Below are 18743 nucleotides of genomic sequence, written 5' to 3' on the forward strand. Positions count from 1 at the left end.
GCAGAGGTATGGCTGGAGAGATTGCACCAGCAAAACCAGGCAGCATTCTCTGCTGGCACTTGGGCACGGTCAGTCCCTGACACTGTGCTTCCACGGGCTCCAAGACACCTGTGGCATTGCCAGGCTCAGACTGCCGGCTCCAGGGCAAGTCTCCACAGAGGTTGTCCCTGTCCCATGGGTCGTAAAGACCAGGGCAGTTTGAATTCTTGCCCTTCTTGTTGCTCTCAGGAATTAATATGTTTATATTCCAGCATGTTTTTAAAAAGCTTAATATGGCACCTTTAGACTCAAAAGATTCCCAGACCATAAGCTAAATATATATTGAACATATTTTTAATTTTTAAAGTCACATTATTTAAGCATAGAGTAAAACAGTGCCTTTAAAATTGTCCCTATCTATTCCGTAATTACATGCTTTGGATAAGAGCCTGGTTCACAGCCAAAATCCCCAGAGCATGGAGAGCATGAGCTCGAGGACCAGGCCGAAACTATGATGCAGCTTGTTTTTCCTTGAAAATACCAAGGCAGTTACTAATGTTAATAGAGTGGTCATTTTCCAAGTACTATTTGCTTTTTAATTTAGCTTCTCTTTCTTTCTTTCCTTCCTTCCTTCTTTCTTAAGTAAAACTATCTCCATTGATGAGATGTTTGTAGAAAGACAAGATTCCTTAGGACCTCCCACGTTTTATGACAGGTATGTGGAAATAAAGGAATAATATATAGGAATGAAGGTATGCAGAGTGTATGACTCATAGAAAAATAAAACTTGTCAGAGAAAAGTTTCCATGAAAATGGGCTTCCCATATTAATTAAATTAACTCATGCGCGGATCCATAGCAGAAAGAGAAAAGGAATTAAAAGAAGATGATTTAGAGGAACACAGATTTTGAAATGATCTCAAGAGTTTCCTATTATCAGTGGTGGGTAATGTCCTTGAATTACCTGATCACGGTAAGTGCTCCTAAAAGAAAAAAACTAAAATCAGCTGCATGCCACACCCTGTGTCATCGGTTTTAAGTAGATCACCTCATTTAATCCTCACGACAACCCTGTGATTCCCATCTTACAGGTAAAGAGATAATCAGAGAAGTTAATTAATTTGTCTAAGATCACACAGTAAGTGGTAGGGCCACATTCACACTCAGATATGTCTGACTCCAGTCCATTCCAGTAGGTGAGTTATGCTCTACTACTTTTCCGATGCTATTAAAGGTTCTAGGTGAAGAGAAATGAATAAATAAATGGGAAGAATGCACAGAAGGCACACTGGTTTTTCAGGGCCACGCAATGAAGATGATATAAGACTAAACACATCCCTTCTCTTAACTGTACAAGCTGGGTTGTGACTGGATCCTCCTCTGCCTCTTGCCTCCTCTTCCTACTCTGGAATCTCATCTTTTGGTACATAATCTATTGAATTAGCATGCAGATGCCCTTCTGAAACACAGCTAAAAATAATCAAAAATCAAAACAACTTAATTGACCTCTCAAGTAGCTGTGCCACGTTTAGCTGGGTGCCCTTCCTTGGGTTAGGGTCCTCACAGGGATCATCCAATCTGTCATCCAATTGCAAGAGCTTTTGTAGGACATGAGCCAGCCTGGGGAAAAATGAGATATGATCTTTTTATCTGTTTTCTCCACTTTCCTCCAAAATCGTGGATACTGGTACGAAATCTATCAGATAAGTCTTTTCACAGCCTTCTCATTCTAACCTAAACTTGGGAAAGAAAGTGCCTGAGATTTTACACATTGCCCACAGAAATAGCAACTTCTCCAGTGTTGATAAAAACTTGGGCTTTTTGCTTTGCCATGCCGCAGCTCTCTGGTTCTCGAGGTTTTAGAGGGTCAAGAGAAGAGATGGAATGCCTTGGGAATGTTGGCAGCGGAGGCCTCAGCGACTTCCCCTTTGCTGCTCACCCTGGACGGAATCCCGGAACCACGAGAACTCAGCGATGACTCTGGCTTCAGGCTCTTCCCTAAATTCTCTTTTGACCTGCCCCCAAAGCCAGCTCTGTGTCCGCGGCAGTCCACCAAAAGGGAGGGATGTGCGCTTATCTGCAGGCTAAAAGGCTTATTTTTACCTTGTCCCTGGTGAGTTCCCAGAGACAGGGAGAAAATATTTTGATTTAGGAGCCATTTGCTAATCCTTGAGTGAAAACAGTCGCTGAAGATTAGGGAGGGTAGTGGCGAGGGAAGGTAGGGGGAGAGGAGAGTGGAACGAGAGGAAACGGAGTTATTTTGACTGCATTTTTTCCTTGCCTGATTAAATCTTAGTGACATTTGAACTTTGTGTTACTAAGAGAACACAGCCCTGGATGTGGGGCCTGGGACCAGAAGCGCGAAGGCGGGGCTGGAGCTGGCATGGCTGCGGGGCCCCTTGGCTCCGAGGACCTGCTGTGTAGCTGGGACCGGCTGATGTGGGAGCTGACTTTCCGGGCGCTGAGGACATGCCGAGGGGGGAACCTTCGGGTCCTGCAGCTGATGTTGAGACCATGGTGCTTCTCCAGGGCTGTCTACCAGGTGGGACCTGAAACTCCTCTTACTTTTCTTGGCAGCCTGAGAAATCGGTGGGGGATGGTGGGGAAGGGGTGTAAAGTATTGTCACATGTTTAGGACTAGGAAGCTTGTTCGAATAAATGGGGGGAGCAGTTAACATCAATTAAGCATCATCTTCTAGGCACCCAGCACCGTGAGAGGTGCTTTGTAAGCAACGTCTAGTTGAGTTTTCCAAACAACTTGATAATTAAGGTGCTTATGTCACCATTTTTGAGACGAGGTTGTTGAAACTCAGAGAAGGATATACGTTGTTCAAAGTCACCCAGCTGGCAAATGTCAGAGCCTTGTGATTCAACCAAAGTTTTTCTGGCTGCAAAGATGAGGATGCTCTTTCCATGAGTTCCTGCTCCTCTCACGAGAGATGCTGTTTTCTCATGGTGTGTGTGTGTGTGTGTGTGGGTTGGGGGTAGTAACAAGCTGGAAGGAGCATTTGGCTGTGGATCAGGAGGCAAGAAGGGAAGAACACTGAGCAACAATATCCAGTCTCTGTCCTCACCTTCCTGTCCCTTGGGTGGCTTACACGGTGGCCTCTGAAGTCAGATGTTCACACACATCCTCTGTTTCTCAAACGTAAGAAAAAGAGAGAAAAATTTCTGCAGGAGGGTGGTCATTCTGAGTTACCTGGCTAGGGGTGCATTGCGCTTAAAAAGGAGGAGAGGAGAGCGTCTGCTTTCCTTATCTGTCCATCTGTCCAGACTGGTGGTGTTAAGCCAGGTCCCTGCTTGCCCCGGGACTCAGTCCTGACAGCCCCAGCCCAGCCTGAGAGCAAGGAACCAGACTGACCCAGAGGCGAAGTAGCTGGGGGGGTTCTTCCCTGACCTGGTTCTTGAAGGCAATGTCACTAGCTCTTCCTCAGTTGACGGATTTTTGTAACCCAGTTTATTTCACTAAGTCAACTGGAGTGGTTTGGTCCTCTGTTTGTTAGCTGGCTCACCACACCGCTGGGAACCAAGCAGGCAAGCTGGCCTTTGTATTTTTCGGCGTAATTTGGCGACGTCTAATCCCTTAATGAACCATAATGGTTAAACAATGCAGGACGCTGTAGCCGCTCCTTCCTGCACCCCTCCTCGTGGAATGTCTGGATTTGCATGGAAGGGACAGCTCCTGGGAAGACGTGCCCAAGAGTGCTGAGCTGATTTCACAGAGGGGCACTGCCCTCCCAGCAGCCTTGCTCCGACTTCTTCATTTCCCCATTGGCAGACGGAGTGAAGACCATTCGAGTGCTTTCTGGAAGTGAGATTTTTTTCCAGAATTCTTCTGTTTGAGGAGCACATCCCTATAGTTTTCCTATAAACAGCAGATGTGTCTGTAATGGATCATATATAAAAGAAACTTGAGAGAAGTCTTCCCAAGTTTGACAACAATCTGAAAAATTTACACTGCAATGTTTCCAGTGACGAATTGTGAATCTGAAAGAACTCTGGAAAAAAATCTCCCAGATGGGAGATTCAAGCAGTCCCGTGGTTGGTTTGTCCATCCAAAGCTTTTTCTGAAACCTTGGTTTACAGTCAAATCTCAAAGAGCTTGGTGTTTGGGGGGTTAATTCCTTAATGAAACTGGTTCTGTCTTCTTAGTCATTGCTGTGATTGTGAATGAGTTTGAGGGTCCTGGCTCCTTACCTCTGTCCCCCACTTTCCTTTCATCTCCTGTTGTGTTCTCTCGTGTCTCATGAAGTTATGGAAAAACCAAGCTTCTAAATCGAGTAAGCAGGGTGGGCTAGCCCCACCTCAGGGGGCTTTTTGAGGACTTTCTATAACATTAAAGTGTAGCAAAGAGAACGTTGAATTATTGGCCACCAGATCTGGAAAAAAAATTTGTTCCCGCTCAATCTCAACTCAACTCACCAGACATTTACTGAACAGCGGTTATGGGCCCAGCCCCTGGTGGGCCATTGAAACTCAAAGGCTAGTCACCCCTCCTGCTTGTCCACGGTCCTCTAGCCGAGCAGGGCTGGTCAGCCCCGGAAGCAGATGCCTGTAACCCACACAGCCTCATCTGCAGCCAGCAGAAATTCCCACAGGTGGGTCTGGAAAGCGGTTGCCGAGGGGAAAGCTGGATGGCAAATCTAAACTAGTTGACCGATTTGGGGGCCAAGTTGACCAGTTAGCTGTCTGCAGAGCAAAGTGGAGGGGCTGGGAGAAGGTTGAGAAGCCAAAAGCAGCTGCGCTGGACTGGGGGTGGTCTGAAGGAGTTCCAGACAAGACTCACCATCTACCGGGCAGCTTTACCTACTCCCAGCCCCCATTCACACTGGCAAGCAGAGTTGGTCTAAAGAAAAAAGAAAATCCTGGCCATCCTCAGGAGCTCGCAGCCTCCTGGGGAAGAGTCAAGAAACCTAATGATTACATTTCGATAAATAGAGTCTTCCAGGGAAGAGAGAAACTAATTTTGCTCCAGGAAAACTTGACCTTTGTCTCGTAGCCTTTTCTTTCTCTTATAGAGTGTGAGTAACAGCTTCATAGCAGAGTAAGGATTCAATAAGGGGATATTTGTGAAAGCATGCAGCAAGTACTAAAGTATGTGCAAATGTGAAATGCGGGTTTTTTAAATATACTGTATTCTTACTGCTTTTTATCTTAGGAAAAATTCATCAAGAATGTCTCTATCAGTGATAGGGGATTAATGGCCGTTGTTATGTATTTTGTTAAGGCAATTGTCTAGGAGAAACTTCCTGTGTTTCTCCTTTACTCTCACACTACTGTCACACTCACAACACTTGTGCCACCAGAAGTGGGGCTTTTCCACACCAAGCAATTCTGACGCTAACTGCCTGGAGTCAGCACAGACCCCACAAGTTAGGGGCTCAGTCCCACAAGACTGCCCCCACTGCAGACACCAGTCACCAGTAGGAGGTCCCCAGGTTACCCACAACTTCTGTCCTGACTTGGCTACAAGTTGGAGGTTCCTATGACCACCCCCTTGGACTTAGTCATTTAGTTGAACAGCTCACAGAACTCAGGGAGACGCTTTCTTATGTTTGCCAGTTTATTGTATGATAAAGGATGCAGATGAACAGCCAGGTGAAGAGATGCATAGGGTGAGGTCTGGAAGGGTCCTGAGTGCAGGAGCTTCTGTCCCCATGGATTTGGGCTGCACCACCCTCCAAGCACGTGGATGCGTTCACCAACCCAGGAGCTCTGGGAACCCTGTAGTTTTAGGATATTTATGGAGACTTCACACATGCATGACCAATCTTTAACTCAATCTCCAGCCCCCTCCTCTTCTCAGAGGATGGCGGATGGAGCTGAAACTTGCAAGTTTCTAACCATTTCTTGGGTCTTTCAAGCCCCATCCAGACCCACCCAGAGTGACCTCATTAGAATAAAAGACAGTCTTATCACCCAGGAAATTCCAAGCGATTTAAACACCTTGTCAGGAACCAGGGTCAAAGACCAAATACTAGAAGAAAAGATGCTCCTAGTGCTCTGATCACTTAGGAATTTACAAGGGGTTTAGGAGCTCTGTGTCGGGAAGTAGGGGCAGAGACCAACCGATGCATTTTCTGTTGTTTCATAGCAACGCTTTCATGGTTTCCAGCCTCTCCATTGGCTAAAGTGATGGCTGTCAATCCCTGGCTGAACTTTAAATTCAACTGGGAAGCTTTTAACACCGCAGTGCCCAGGCCCAGCTCCTGAAGATTCTGATTTAATTGACCTAGGGCCTGAGTGTTGGGAGGTTGCGCGAGTTTTCCAGGTGATTCTAATGTGCAATCCATTCGGAGAGCCCTCGAGCAGAAGGAGCCTAATTCTACTGTCGGGTAGTGAGCAGAGGTTTACAAAAACCACACAGGCAGCAACAGAATCACTGGAGGCCACTTTGAATCTATATATATGTATATGAATTTCATAAGCCCCACCTTAGACTTAATGATTGAGAACAGCTGAAGTTAAGGCCTGGCAATCTGTATTCTTTACATGTGAATCATGATATTAGTAGGAACTACTAACAGAGAACAAAAAGTGTTATGTGGACCCTAAAATTGAGGGTCATGAGTAATGACCAGACAGGACTATCATGAGGATTAACTCAGATAGTTCAAATTATGCCTACTGCTGGGCACGTACGAAGCATTCAATAAATGTTAGTTGCCTTTATTGTTATTGCAAGAATGAGCAAGAGCACCTATGTTACCCCAGACGAAGAAGAGGGTCTGATTTGTTAGCGTGGCAGTGGCTTTCTCTAGAACAGGACTCAACTACAGCTCTGGAGGGAAGCTCTCCTCGCTTCCAGATCCCCGTGACCCTCCCAAACAATGGCTCCGGGTGTCCTGTAGCCTTGCACGCAGCTCCAGTCTCTTCTCTGAGGAACTTCCGTGTTTCTGAGTACTTTATCACATTTCTCTCCCAAACAAGGGTTAACTGTGGAGCCTGAAACTTCTATAATCAGGGGTGGGGAAGTCTTAAAATGAAAATAATTTAAAACATTATACCAATTTAGATGTGAAAGGAAAAACACAACACATTACAAATGTGAGAAAGCTGACAAATATCATATGCATCACAAAACCAGAGAAATGACCCAAGTTTATTAATTAACTGCCTAACACATGTCTATTATACATTTTTTCCTACATATCTGGACTGCCGACTCTGGTCTCTTCTTCACGAGCCGATGACTTTGAGTATTTTCTACTGAGAGAGAAGGGGCAGATAAGTTGGTCTTTCCTCTAGCATGGCTGATCAAAATTTGTCCTTTCATTACTGTTACTTTTGTTTCAGACTCACAACGTGTCATTGAAAATATTGTGCAAATTTGTAGAATTGTTGTCAAATCCGAAAAGCCTTCTCTCAAGTTTCTTTTATATATGATCTATTATTGAACTTACTAGCTATTTATAGTAAAAGTACAGGTGTGTGCCTTCTAAACACAGGAATTCTAGAAAACTCAATTGCATTCTATTTCCCTTGATAAAGAAAAAATTATATGGTGCCATTGTAATTTGTATGTTGCATATTATATACTCCTGACAGGGGAAAAGCTTCCAATTTTGACTAGAGGTTATAAGAACAAAATCCTCTATTGATAATTTTGCTCGTCTCATGTTGGAAGATTGCTCCACACACGGGCTTCTGGCTCCTGGAGTGTTAAACCCTATTTGTCCTATGTGGATGTCACATACCTCCACTGCCAGGTGCCGTAAGAGGTACTAATATCTAAGATCTCACTCCATACCTTCATGGACAAGGCAGTTTGAGGAGTACAGCTGGAAGCCATTCCTACCATGCAACAGCCCATTTCCATCTGTTCATAGATGGAAATCACTGTGAATCTCATACATGAATCCTGCTAAATCCAAACTACATGTATGCCAACCCAACTTCCCCTTAGCCGAATTCCAAAAAATGCCCAAGGTGATTCCGACGCTACCTGATCAAGAGAGGAAGTTTAACAGAGGGGAAGTTGTCGTGGAAAGAGACATTGGTTATGACTGATTAGAATTACAAATAGCTCAATTTTGCAAATATGACAATGTGCACATTTTGTTAGGAATTATCCCAGAGACCTGGGAGATGCTCTAAGAAGTGAAGAGTCATCAGGTCTAAGCTTCATCATCTTCACGAGGAACCCACCTCTGTACCCTCCCACCCTACCCCCCACCATCCCTGGTTGTGCAATATGAACCATAGGAAAGATAAAATAAATAAGATGGACAACCTGAATGATTGCCGTGCCATAAATTGCTTCTGGCCCCAAAGATGTGGAAGACATATGTGTGGCATATGTGAGTCTGTTTTAGATTATTATTTTTTTAAGTTGGACGTCAATAATTCTTTTTTTCTTTTTTTCTATTTTGGTCTATTTGTAGAAACTGCACCCTTCATGAGAGTTGTCAATTTTGTTTCTCTTTTCTATTTTCTAATGCCCGTTGAACAAAGCAGAAAGAAGCAACATACCTGGTGTTCCTGAACTTTAGATATATGATATATCAGAGAAACTAGGAGAGGAAAATTGTCTCAGGGCACATTCCCACCTTCTTTCAAGAAGTACCGTCTCTTACGTTGTGTTAAAATCTTCTGTGGTTCACCCATCCCTGCTGTTTCTAGAAGGAAATACAGACCAGTGGCTAAAGTGACCACATGAGAGTCAGGAATTTGGGGAGAGTGCTTTTTTTAGCTTATATTTAGCAGTTCTAACCCAAGGCTCTAACACTAGCTCTTTGTGGCCCACAGAGCCAGGCCTGAAATGACCTGTATACGCTACATTTCCCACAAACACTGTAAGAAAAACAAGGCGCTAAATGAGCTAATATATGAGATCGCCTTACCATCCCAAGATGGGATTTGTAGTCACAGAAAACGGTTTGTGTGTTTTCTTCTTAGTAGAACTCGTGACTCTGAAATTGAAAGGTTCTAGAAACATGAACTATTTCGAAACTACAACTTTATCAACTGTCTGTATGACTAATTATAATGATGTCAGGGGTAAATTCTCCTAATGACGAGCAATTCCTCTAAAATGAGATTGGGTTTTCAATGATTCATTTGTATCTTCTGAAACAGCTAATACAACTGGTCTGGGATGGATAGATGATGCCATGATTCCAGCAAACGTTTCCACATGTGGAAAGTTAAGCTTTGATTCTCAATTTGCTATTTTTGCTGTTCCCCTTTCATCATTTCGTTATGACCATGTATGTTTTCAAAGGGCTGGGCCCTTGGTACCGTTTCATGCCCACATATGGCATGGAGCTCAGCCTTTTCTTTGATGATCTACAGTACATCTTATGGTTCAAGGAGAAAAAAAGGCTTGCACCAAGAACAATTAGCAAATTTATTAGATTTCTTTTTAACTTTTGTAAAGTCTGAGCATTTGTTTGTTTTAACCTTTGCTGCCACGCATTACAGCTGTTGGTTCCTGTCAGTAAAGGATGCTATGTTTGCATTCCCCCCAGTGTGCTTGCATGTCACACACCTTGTCTTTTGCAACAGAATCTTCTCACATTGACATGGAGTCATGTCTTTGCAATAGGATCAGAAGCAAAACTCTCATTCTTGAATTTTCTAATTCTTGATGTGGACCATATTTGCAAACAGTGTAAGAGCTCAGTTTTTACTTTGTTCATAAAATATTTTTGAGTCTGACATGGATATGTTTTCATCCTCCTTGAAAGTACTTTCCTGGTTCCAGTGAGAAAATACTACTTTGGAAGTTTAAAATTAGCTGTCAGTTACTATATCAACCATGTCTCACTTTTTTTTTTTTGAGGAAGATTAGCCCTGAGCTAACATCCGCTGCCAATCTTCCTCTTTTTGCTGAGGAAGACTGGCCCTGAGCTAACATCTGTGCCCATCTTCCTCTACTTTATTTGTGGGATGCCTACCACATCATGGCTTGCCAAGTGGTGCCATGTCCGCACCTGGGATATGAACCAGAGAACCAGGCCGCCAAAGTGGAACATGCGCACTTAACTGCTGTGCCACTGGACCGGCCCCCACCATCTCTCACTTTGAGTCAGTCTCTCCCAACATGTGCTAATCTAGATGGGAATCAATTCAGAATTTTAGCTTTTGACCAACATCAAACTCTCTTTGAATAGTGAGTGCTTCTAGATTTCTACTTGGGGCCTGGAGATGGTAATCCCATTGGAAGGAGAGTAGCCAGGGTTTTACTTAAAATGCATGCTTGTTTAGGGTTTCTTTGGGTGGGACTGATGGAGACTATGCGGGATCTAATTTCCCTGCCATTGCCTTGAAAAAATGATTAAGTAATTGGAGAATCTTTGCCTAATAGCCTTGAAATGTCCTATTCTTCACAAACTTGGGTCTTTTCAAAATCCCATCAACTAAGAGACAATTTTGCATACTTCCTAACTTCAAGAAAAACAAGCATGCGTATCTTTTTATAGTTTACAGAGTACTTTCAAATGCATTCTCTTATTTTCGATTCTCGACACGCCTGGGAGGTGTTATAAATAAAGAACCACATTGAGGCTCAGAAAAGGTCGTGGCTGGCCTTCTGTGGGGACGGATCTCAGCAGCTATGCTAGTGACATTTGTTCTGGGGCCATGATGGGCTATGGCAGTGCCAGCTGATTGAGAGCTGTCTCTTTCAACAGAGTCATTTGGAAGAGGATGGCTAACAGCAGCTGCTGAAGCCGAGGATTCCAAATGGTATTTCTAGCTTTTACAGTGAAGCCGGGTAGAGTATATGTCTGCCTCAGCTTCTCCATTAATTAGGTGAAGATCATTCATTCATCCGTTTCTTCACTCACTCGTGTGTTGATTCATTCATCTAACAAATAATGAATGAACACCTGCTGCTATGTGCCAGAAATTATGCCAGTATCTGGAGATGGGATGGTGAACAAAACAAAACGTGGTGCCCTATTCTTATAAAGGTTCCGTTTCAATGGCGGAGATCTGACAATCATTCATTCACTCAACAGTGTTAATAGAATCGTTGCAGAAACTCATGGGAAACTAAAATTGGAGGTCAGTGCTTTGAGGAGAAAGGGACCTGGTGGCCTAGGAGGGTACCCAGGGGAACTCACCTGTTCTGAGATGTCAGGGAAGGCTTCCTGAGTAAGCAATATACAAACAGCGATCTTAAAGACAGGTGGGGTTAACTAGGCAAAGGGAGTGTCAGGATAGGCAAGACTAACACTATATACTGACTCAGAGTTGGGACAGCAGACAGGAGGACAAGCATACTGAATTTCTTAGGGTGAACAATCACGTGTCCGATAAGTGTAATGTGTTTTACATCATTTACAATAACGGTGACCGTGCTACTTGACCACGGGACACTCTTCACTAAGCATTGTCCTAACCCACCACTGCACCTGGTGAAAACCAGCTGGTCTATTTTGGAAGCCTCACCAACCAGCTTCAGCTGGAAATTTTCTTCATTCTCAAGGGTATGAGCTCATCCCCACAGCAGATGGGTTCCCAATAAATGAAGATTATGCAATCTGATTATTTTTGTGTCTTGCTGACTCCCCTTGGAAGACAGAAATGGAGAATGGGTCTCCATCATCTTCCTAAATTAGAGGAGAATTTCCTCCTTGTGGCCCGCAGATTGAGAGAAAACATGCAGTTTAGAACTAGGTGGCAATTCCGCCATCAGGGTCCACTAGCAATAACTTGTTCACTGTGAACAGTCCATTAATTTTTATCATAGGGTACATCAGTTAAAGTAGCGTGGGCTTCTGCAGTGGATGCCTTGGCAATCCTAGTGACTTACAACAGAAATTCACTTATGGTAAGTCCAACGTGTCCTCCTTGGTAGACAACCTTCCATGGGATCTTTCAGGGTCATCCTATAACTCTGTCCTCCTCCGGGGACTCAGTGGCCTGGAAGACAGAGAAGGGAAGCACCTTTCAGAGTTTTTTATCGGTCTGACCTAGAAACGGTGTTCTTCCCTTTTCTTCACACCCCATTGGCCAGAACATTTACATGGCCAACCTAACCGCCAGGGATTCTGGGAAGAGCAGGTGGATGGGCAGCTGACCTGGTTACCACAGAGGGTTAGCTTAGCCCAGGTTAAAGGTATGTGCCCTGGAGTCAGAGAATTAGGTATGAATCCCAATTCCCAGACTAAATCTTCTTGTCTATAAAATGGAAATAAGAACTCTTGAACGAGCCATTGTATGGAAAATACTTAATCCAAGCCTGATAAATAGTAAGTACTCAATAGTGTCAAGCCATTATTATCAACTTACTCCTTTGCTACAACATATAAGCAAATTTAGAGATATCTTATCCTTTTGTATCATCTCATCTAAGAAATGAATGGGGATACAAAACAATATTCCTTAATTTCTCAAAGATGAAAAAAATCCTTAATTTTCCAAAATTTGTATAGGATTATTATCCATGGGCCTCCTTTAAGTTCCCAGGAGAAATTTAAGGAAGTCTTTTGACAGACGGTTTTGTCAGGACATAAACAAACTGTGACCCAAGATGCTAAGTAGGCCATTTTGGTGTCTGGGGTAGCAGATGCCGCTGGGGATTCACAGCTGAGTGAAAGTCACAAGGCTAGTGGTTCCTAGAAATCTGAAGGTCCCTCTGTTTTCTCCTCCCTGTGGAGCCTGAATCCCAGCGCCGGGGCTGCTTCTCCCACACCATGCGGCTCTGCTTCTGCTACCCTAAGCCAGCATTTGTTGTGATTTCCCTGTTCTGGGGCAGCCCCCACGGCTTTTCCACAGCGTCTACCAGTCTGGGCCAAATAACCTGCCATTTATTTTCTCTCTTAGCCAAGTCAAGGGTGCAGGGCACACCCAAGCATTTTCTGAAAAAGAGGAAGTGCTTGTTGACATTCAGCCCTGGGGGGCAAATTGCAACTGACACCTTGTTTGAGGACTCTGATCCAGCCATGGCAGCAGAAGGACATAAAGTGCCAGCTCTCACTGTGCGCTCAGGGGTAGGAATGGAGGACACAAAAGAGGTTTGTGTGGGCTCCTTTGAACAACTGATGTTATATTTAGCTTGCCTCCCACGCCCATGAAGCCCTAGGTAAATCCTTGGAAAAAATTGGCTCAGCTATTGTGACACAACCTGGCCTTTCTCTAAAAGGCCTCTGCAGGAGATTCAGAGCATCTCCACTGATGATATCAAATCTGGACCACAACAGCAAACATCACTGCTTTTGAATGTGGGTAGACATTATCAGGCAGCCACTGGTGGGGGGGTGGGGGAGGGCTTGCTGAGAAGAAGGGATCCAGAATTCCAGCCAATGCCATCTAACAAATGACCCATGTTTAATCCATTGTATAGAATAAAATACTTGGAGAGCTGGGGAATCTTGTTAATTTAGAGTAATCCCTTCTCTTCTGTCAAGGCTACATCTTGACCACCCAAGAAAACTACTCGTCTAGACTGGTTACAACTATACAAAGTGAAATAAATTAAAGGTGGTTTGTTTAGTTCTGTTCAGCATGCTTTACATAGACATTAATTCTCCCAATGATCCTAAGAGGTAGCCATTATCATTGCTCCGTTTTACAGATAAGAAAATAGAGGGGCCAGCCCCATGGCATAGTGGTTAAGTTCATCATGCTCCACTTCGGTGGCCTGGGTTCATGGGTTCAGATCCCAGGGTCCAACCTACACCACTCATTAGCCATGCTGTGGCAGTGACCCACATACAAAATAGAGGAAGACTGGCACAGTTGTTAGCTCAGGGCAAATCTTCCTCAGAAAAAAAAAAAGAAAGAAAAAAAATGGAGGTAAGGTCACCAATCCAAGGTCATGAAGCTCATAGGAAACCATCAGAAGCGAGATTTGATGTGGCTGTTCATCACTGTATTTGGTAATTGTAGAAAACACCAATTCACACACTGCATTGTTAGCCATCTACCAGCAGGAGGTCCTTCCTGGTGCTTGCCCTTCACTCCACTCCCACAGCCATTTGAGCAGAGTCTCTGGTCTGCGTGGCTTTGGCATATTTGGTAATCCTTAAGATACAAGTCATTGGGTGCCTTTCTCTCTCTTCTTCTATAGCTACCTATCTGAGTTTCTTTGTTGTGTTTGAGATTGAAGGATAAAAACAAAACTGTTTCCCCAAAGACTCTTCTGAAATACCCACTTCTGCCTTTAAGCCTAGATTCTATTGCTTTGGTCTAGGTTAGAGGTACTTGATAATAACAGCTAACAGTTATTTAATGCTTGATATACGTGTACTTCACATGTTTACACTGAATTCTCAAGGCAACCAAATGAGCGAGGTACCATTAATGTCCAATTTTATACACAAGGAAACTGAGTCATGAGGCACTTTACGTCACTCACCCAAGATCAATCAGCTAGTGAGCTGTGGAGCCAAGACTCAAACCCAGTTTGCCTTCAAAGTTCAGGGTTTGCAGCACTCGGCAATCTGGCCTCCACGGGGTCCTATGAGAACGTGCTGCCTGCGAAATCGTATTCACGGGATCCTCACATTATCTCCTTCCTTCTTCTGTTCTAGTTGCCAGCCCACCATTTCTACAGCCACGTGAATCATAAATGCAAGGATCTCTGACTCGTTTCATTGCTGTTTTAATCAAACATCAAAGATTTCTTGATTGGGCCTGGTGACACGGTAGTCACAGAATCCCGCAGCTCTAGGGCTGGGTCTCAGTTCCACCGCCTGCCAGTCAGGTGATCATTATCTTGTTACTGAATTCAGTTTCCTCCACTGTAATGTGGGCTGTAACATGGGCATAAATAAGACCTCAAAATTTCCTTGTAAGAGTGAGAGATTGCAGGTAAAGCTCTTAGCACCATGCTGGTAAACAGCATTCAATAAAGGGTAACCATTGCCGTTGTTAACATTTCTGTTTTACATTTCAATCAACAAACATTTATTGAGCTCCATGCCAGTTACTGTGCTAATACTGAGAGAGAAACACAAAAGGACAGGATAAGGTATTTGCTACAACTTTCAAAGCAACTGGGTAAATCAGGTAAGTAGGAAGACGATAACTAGCAAAGCATAGAGGGAGACGATAGAGGCCAGGTGAGAAGTTCAGATAAGAATACTGTCGAATTTCAGAGGAAGAAGGGACTAGAGCTCAGAGCAGGATTCAAGGAGGAAGATGAAGAAAGGATAGGATTCACGTAGGCTGGAGGAGAGGGGAGGGTTTCCAAATAGAAAAAATAATGCAAGCAAAGGGCAAAGGTGGGGGGGATGGAATCTACACTGTGTTCATAGTTACCATATATGATCAACCTTCTAAGTGGCTTACAGTTCAGAGAGAGAGAGAGAGAATGAAAGAGACAGTTGGGGACCCAAGAGACACAAGGACACAAATAGGAATGACTGGAACAGGGAATTGAAGGCAGAAAAAAGCTAGTGATTTCCTCAACCCTATGAATTCATATTGTAGCCAGAAATAACATCAAGGATTCCCGTTCCCCAGCGAGATTCTCATTACGAGACCCTGTGCTTTCCCCAGCAAAGGAGGGTTAACACCCCCTGCATTTTCTTTAGACTCTGTTTATGGTAAAGTACAAACCAAAAAGAAGTGTGAAGGCTCATAAACGTAAACAGTTGGGCAGGACAGCCTCTCAAAGGAACCTGTCTATTTGTTGAATCTTTCAGCTTCGGGACAGATTCCGCACACATCTGTAGAGTCAGAGCCATCGGCGGCAGAGAGGGCCGATCCTGTCATTAATAAACTGTTTGGGTTACCCTCTGGTTCAGAGCCTGCTGACTTTTCACGACTTTCCAAGCCAGTTATTTAACAAGAATCTCCTGAGCAAGCAGACACTTAGTTCTCAGGCTTTGAGGAAGTGCCTGCCCGGTGTGGGGGCTGGAGAGAGGATCAGAACTGAATGTGGAACTCATTGTGATTCTCAGTTTTCAAAAATGCTCAAAATCTCCTGCTTTCTGCCCCTCCCAGGCGTTTGCTGAGGGCCAACACTGGCGAGTAGCCTTGGCGTATTTCTTGCTCCTCTGTCCCTGTGCTGTTCTCCAAATTGTGAACGCTGCTCAGAAATTCAAGTCAATTCCTTTGAATCTAAATTTAATTCACAGTTTTCTGTGCCACCGGGAAAAATACACAGACTTGCATCCACAATTATTGTCTTTCCCCTCAGCTAGCGATTTTATCTTTTTCCCGTTTTCTTGAGATATAATTGACCTGCAGCCCTGTATAAGTTTAAGGTGTACAGCATAATGATTTGACTTATATATATCGTGAAAGGATTACCACAATAAGCTTAGTTAACATCCACCACCTCATATAGATACAAAAAGAAAAAAGGCTTTTTTCCCTTATGATGAGAGCTCTTGGGATTTACTCTCTTAACAACTTTCACAGATACTGCTCATCAGTGTTAACTATAGTCATCATGTTGTCCATCACGTCTCTAGGACTCAGGTATCTTACAGTTGGAAGTTTGTGCCCTTGGCCCACCTTTATCCAGTTCCCCCTCCCCCACCCCCTGCCCATGGTAACCACAAATCTGATCTCTTTTTCTATGAGTTTGTTGTTTTGTTTTGCTTTTTGGATTCCACATATCAGTGAGATCATACAATACTTGTGTTTCTCTACCTGACTTATTTCACTTAGCATAATGCCTTCGAGGTCCGTTCATGTTGTTACAAATGGCATAATTTCCTCCTTTTGTATGGCCGATTAATATTCCATTGTGTATATATACCACAACTTCTTTATCCATTTACCCGTTGATGGACTCTTGGGTTGCTTCCAGGTCTTGGCTATCACAAAGAATGCTGCAGTGGACCTGGGGGTGCAGCTAGTGACTGTAGATGAGCCTAATGGTGTACCTGAGATGAGCAGAGACCTTGGTGTCAGACTGATAGAGGTCCAAATTACCTGTCTCCTTCAAACACAGGTCCGTCCTTTGCCTGTGGCATGAACTTGGCAGGCTACTTGGTTGTCCTGAGCCTCAGCTTCCTCTTCTGTAAAATGGGGTGAAAAAGCAGTTTCTTCCAGGACAGTTTTGAGAACAAGAAATCCCACCTAAAGCAGTCAGCATATCGTATAGCACATATGAGGTACTCCACAGAGAGTGGTGGTTTCCTTCTGAATCCTTTATTCATCATTTAAGCACTCCTAGAGATCTAGCCTTGCCAGGAAGGCCCTTTGCAGCAGCTTTAGAGATGAATTTGCAAGGGCTTGAAACAAAAACCACCTTCGTATTTTTCACATGCATTACCAATTTCAAACCGAGAATGGAAGAATCTGGAAAATATAGAAATATTCTTTGTCCAGGCTGCTTTACGTAGATCAATGTCCTGCTCCCTCTCCCAGCCTTGACTGCTAACCAACCCCCCTCACCTGCCTTGCATTTTGCTTTTCTGGAAGCCTGGGTGTCTTTACATATGGAACATAGTTTCTCTATAGGTCCTTTAATACACTAGAAATTCCAAAACAAAGCAGACCCCGGCAGGGCATTGGTTCCACGTTGGCAAATAAGCCTGCAATTAGGCGCCACCTCTGGTATTACAGTGTGTTTTTAATTAAGGAAGGAAATGCAACTCCAGACTTCAAGGGTTAGCACCTAGCCCTATGCTAAAGGCCCGCGGGCTAATGGACAGCTCATCTCAGAGCGGAGGTACCTGGAGCCAGACAGATCCCTTTCCACCCCTGCTGTCCGTCAGCCCCACCAGCTGCCGGATCCTTCTTCGTGCATTTGCACTTCAGAAAGTTGGGTTAGGAGAACGATGGATCACCCTTTAACTGGCATTTAAGAGCAGAATTATTAAAATCGGGTTGGATGACTACCTCACACAATTGAATATGATGTATGCTTTGTGAAGATCCTGTGACATTTGAAAAATGGGGCCCATCCCAGAAAGAAAATTGTGTCTGTGGCTAAAAGAATTGAAGTTGATGTCCTTTACTAGAAGAAAATTCAAATTGCTTTTAAAGACAATTTGCTGATTGTTTCTAGCCTACTTCCCATCTAAGGTCTCACAGATTAAAAGGGTGACAATGACTCAGGTTTGTGTGGCAGTCCTGCAGTTCACATGGGCGCTCTGGGATTGTGGGTGTGGGGTTTTGTACCCATGCCCGCAGGTCTGTGACATACTCTAGGCGCTACCTCGGAGGAGCTTTGCTGATGACCCCAACCATCACACAGGCTGCCAGCAGGAGGGCACGGGGACATGCTGCCAAGGGACTGTGAAACCAGTGTCTGGGGCCATGTTGTTCATGTGACATCCCTTTCCCGTTACTTGGACAGCCAGACACTGAGCACAAGAGGAAAGTCTGCTTAGAAAGAGAATTCTACTTTTATTTTTTTCTGTAAAAACCCATCCCAACCTCAAGAGAAGCAGCAAAGACTGAGTGGAGAACTGAAAACTGCACCCGTTTTGGTCTGCTTCTGCCCTGACGTCCTAGCACAGTGCTGGATCCTTCATTTTTGCTTCCCTTTTGTTTTCATAAAGAAGGAATAAGGACCCGCCACTGCCCTGTGGTGATTCTTTACAAAGCGATCCTCTTGGGTGATTATGAACGGCTGAGTTCTTAAATTTCACAAAGGGTAAAAATAGCTGATACTGCAAGAGTAATGACAATATGCAGTTCTTTTTTTTCTTGGGAGAATCCTGCCAGAGCTCACTTTAGAATGAAAAGGGAAATGTCGGAAATTTACAGGAAAATGTTCACAAGCTAATGGTGTGTGAGAACAAAAACAGGATACCCAGCTGTTCTAGCAGAGCAATTTCCATTTCACAAGGGGAGAACATCTATAAGGAAGAGTCAGGTGGAAAAGGCCATTATCATGAAAGTAGGCAC

At 44.0% G+C, this 18743-nt stretch overlaps 1 protein-coding gene across 24 annotated transcripts in view; it reads left to right on the plus strand.

The window, feature by feature from the left end:
* FRMD4A (FERM domain containing 4A) overlaps nt 1–18743 on the plus strand; it is a 589108-nt gene that overhangs the window by 307344 nt on the left and 263021 nt on the right. For 2 of the 24 annotated variants that reach the window (XM_070255313.1, XM_070255311.1), the window contains exon 1: nt 1933–2520. The exons of 21 other annotated variants lie outside the window; for them this stretch is intronic. In XM_070255313.1, coding sequence (XP_070111414.1) covers nt 2362–2520 — 159 coding nt within the window. In that variant the 5' untranslated portion in view covers nt 1933–2361. Of the gene's footprint in view, nt 1–1932; nt 2521–18743 lie in introns of those variants that run through there. One more of the 24 variants, XM_070255312.1, reaches the window with a different exon arrangement.

The sequence above is a fragment of the Equus caballus genome, chromosome 29 (genome assembly GCF_041296265.1).
Source record: "Equus caballus isolate H_3958 breed thoroughbred chromosome 29, TB-T2T, whole genome shotgun sequence".
NCBI lineage: Eukaryota > Metazoa > Chordata > Mammalia > Perissodactyla > Equidae > Equus > Equus caballus.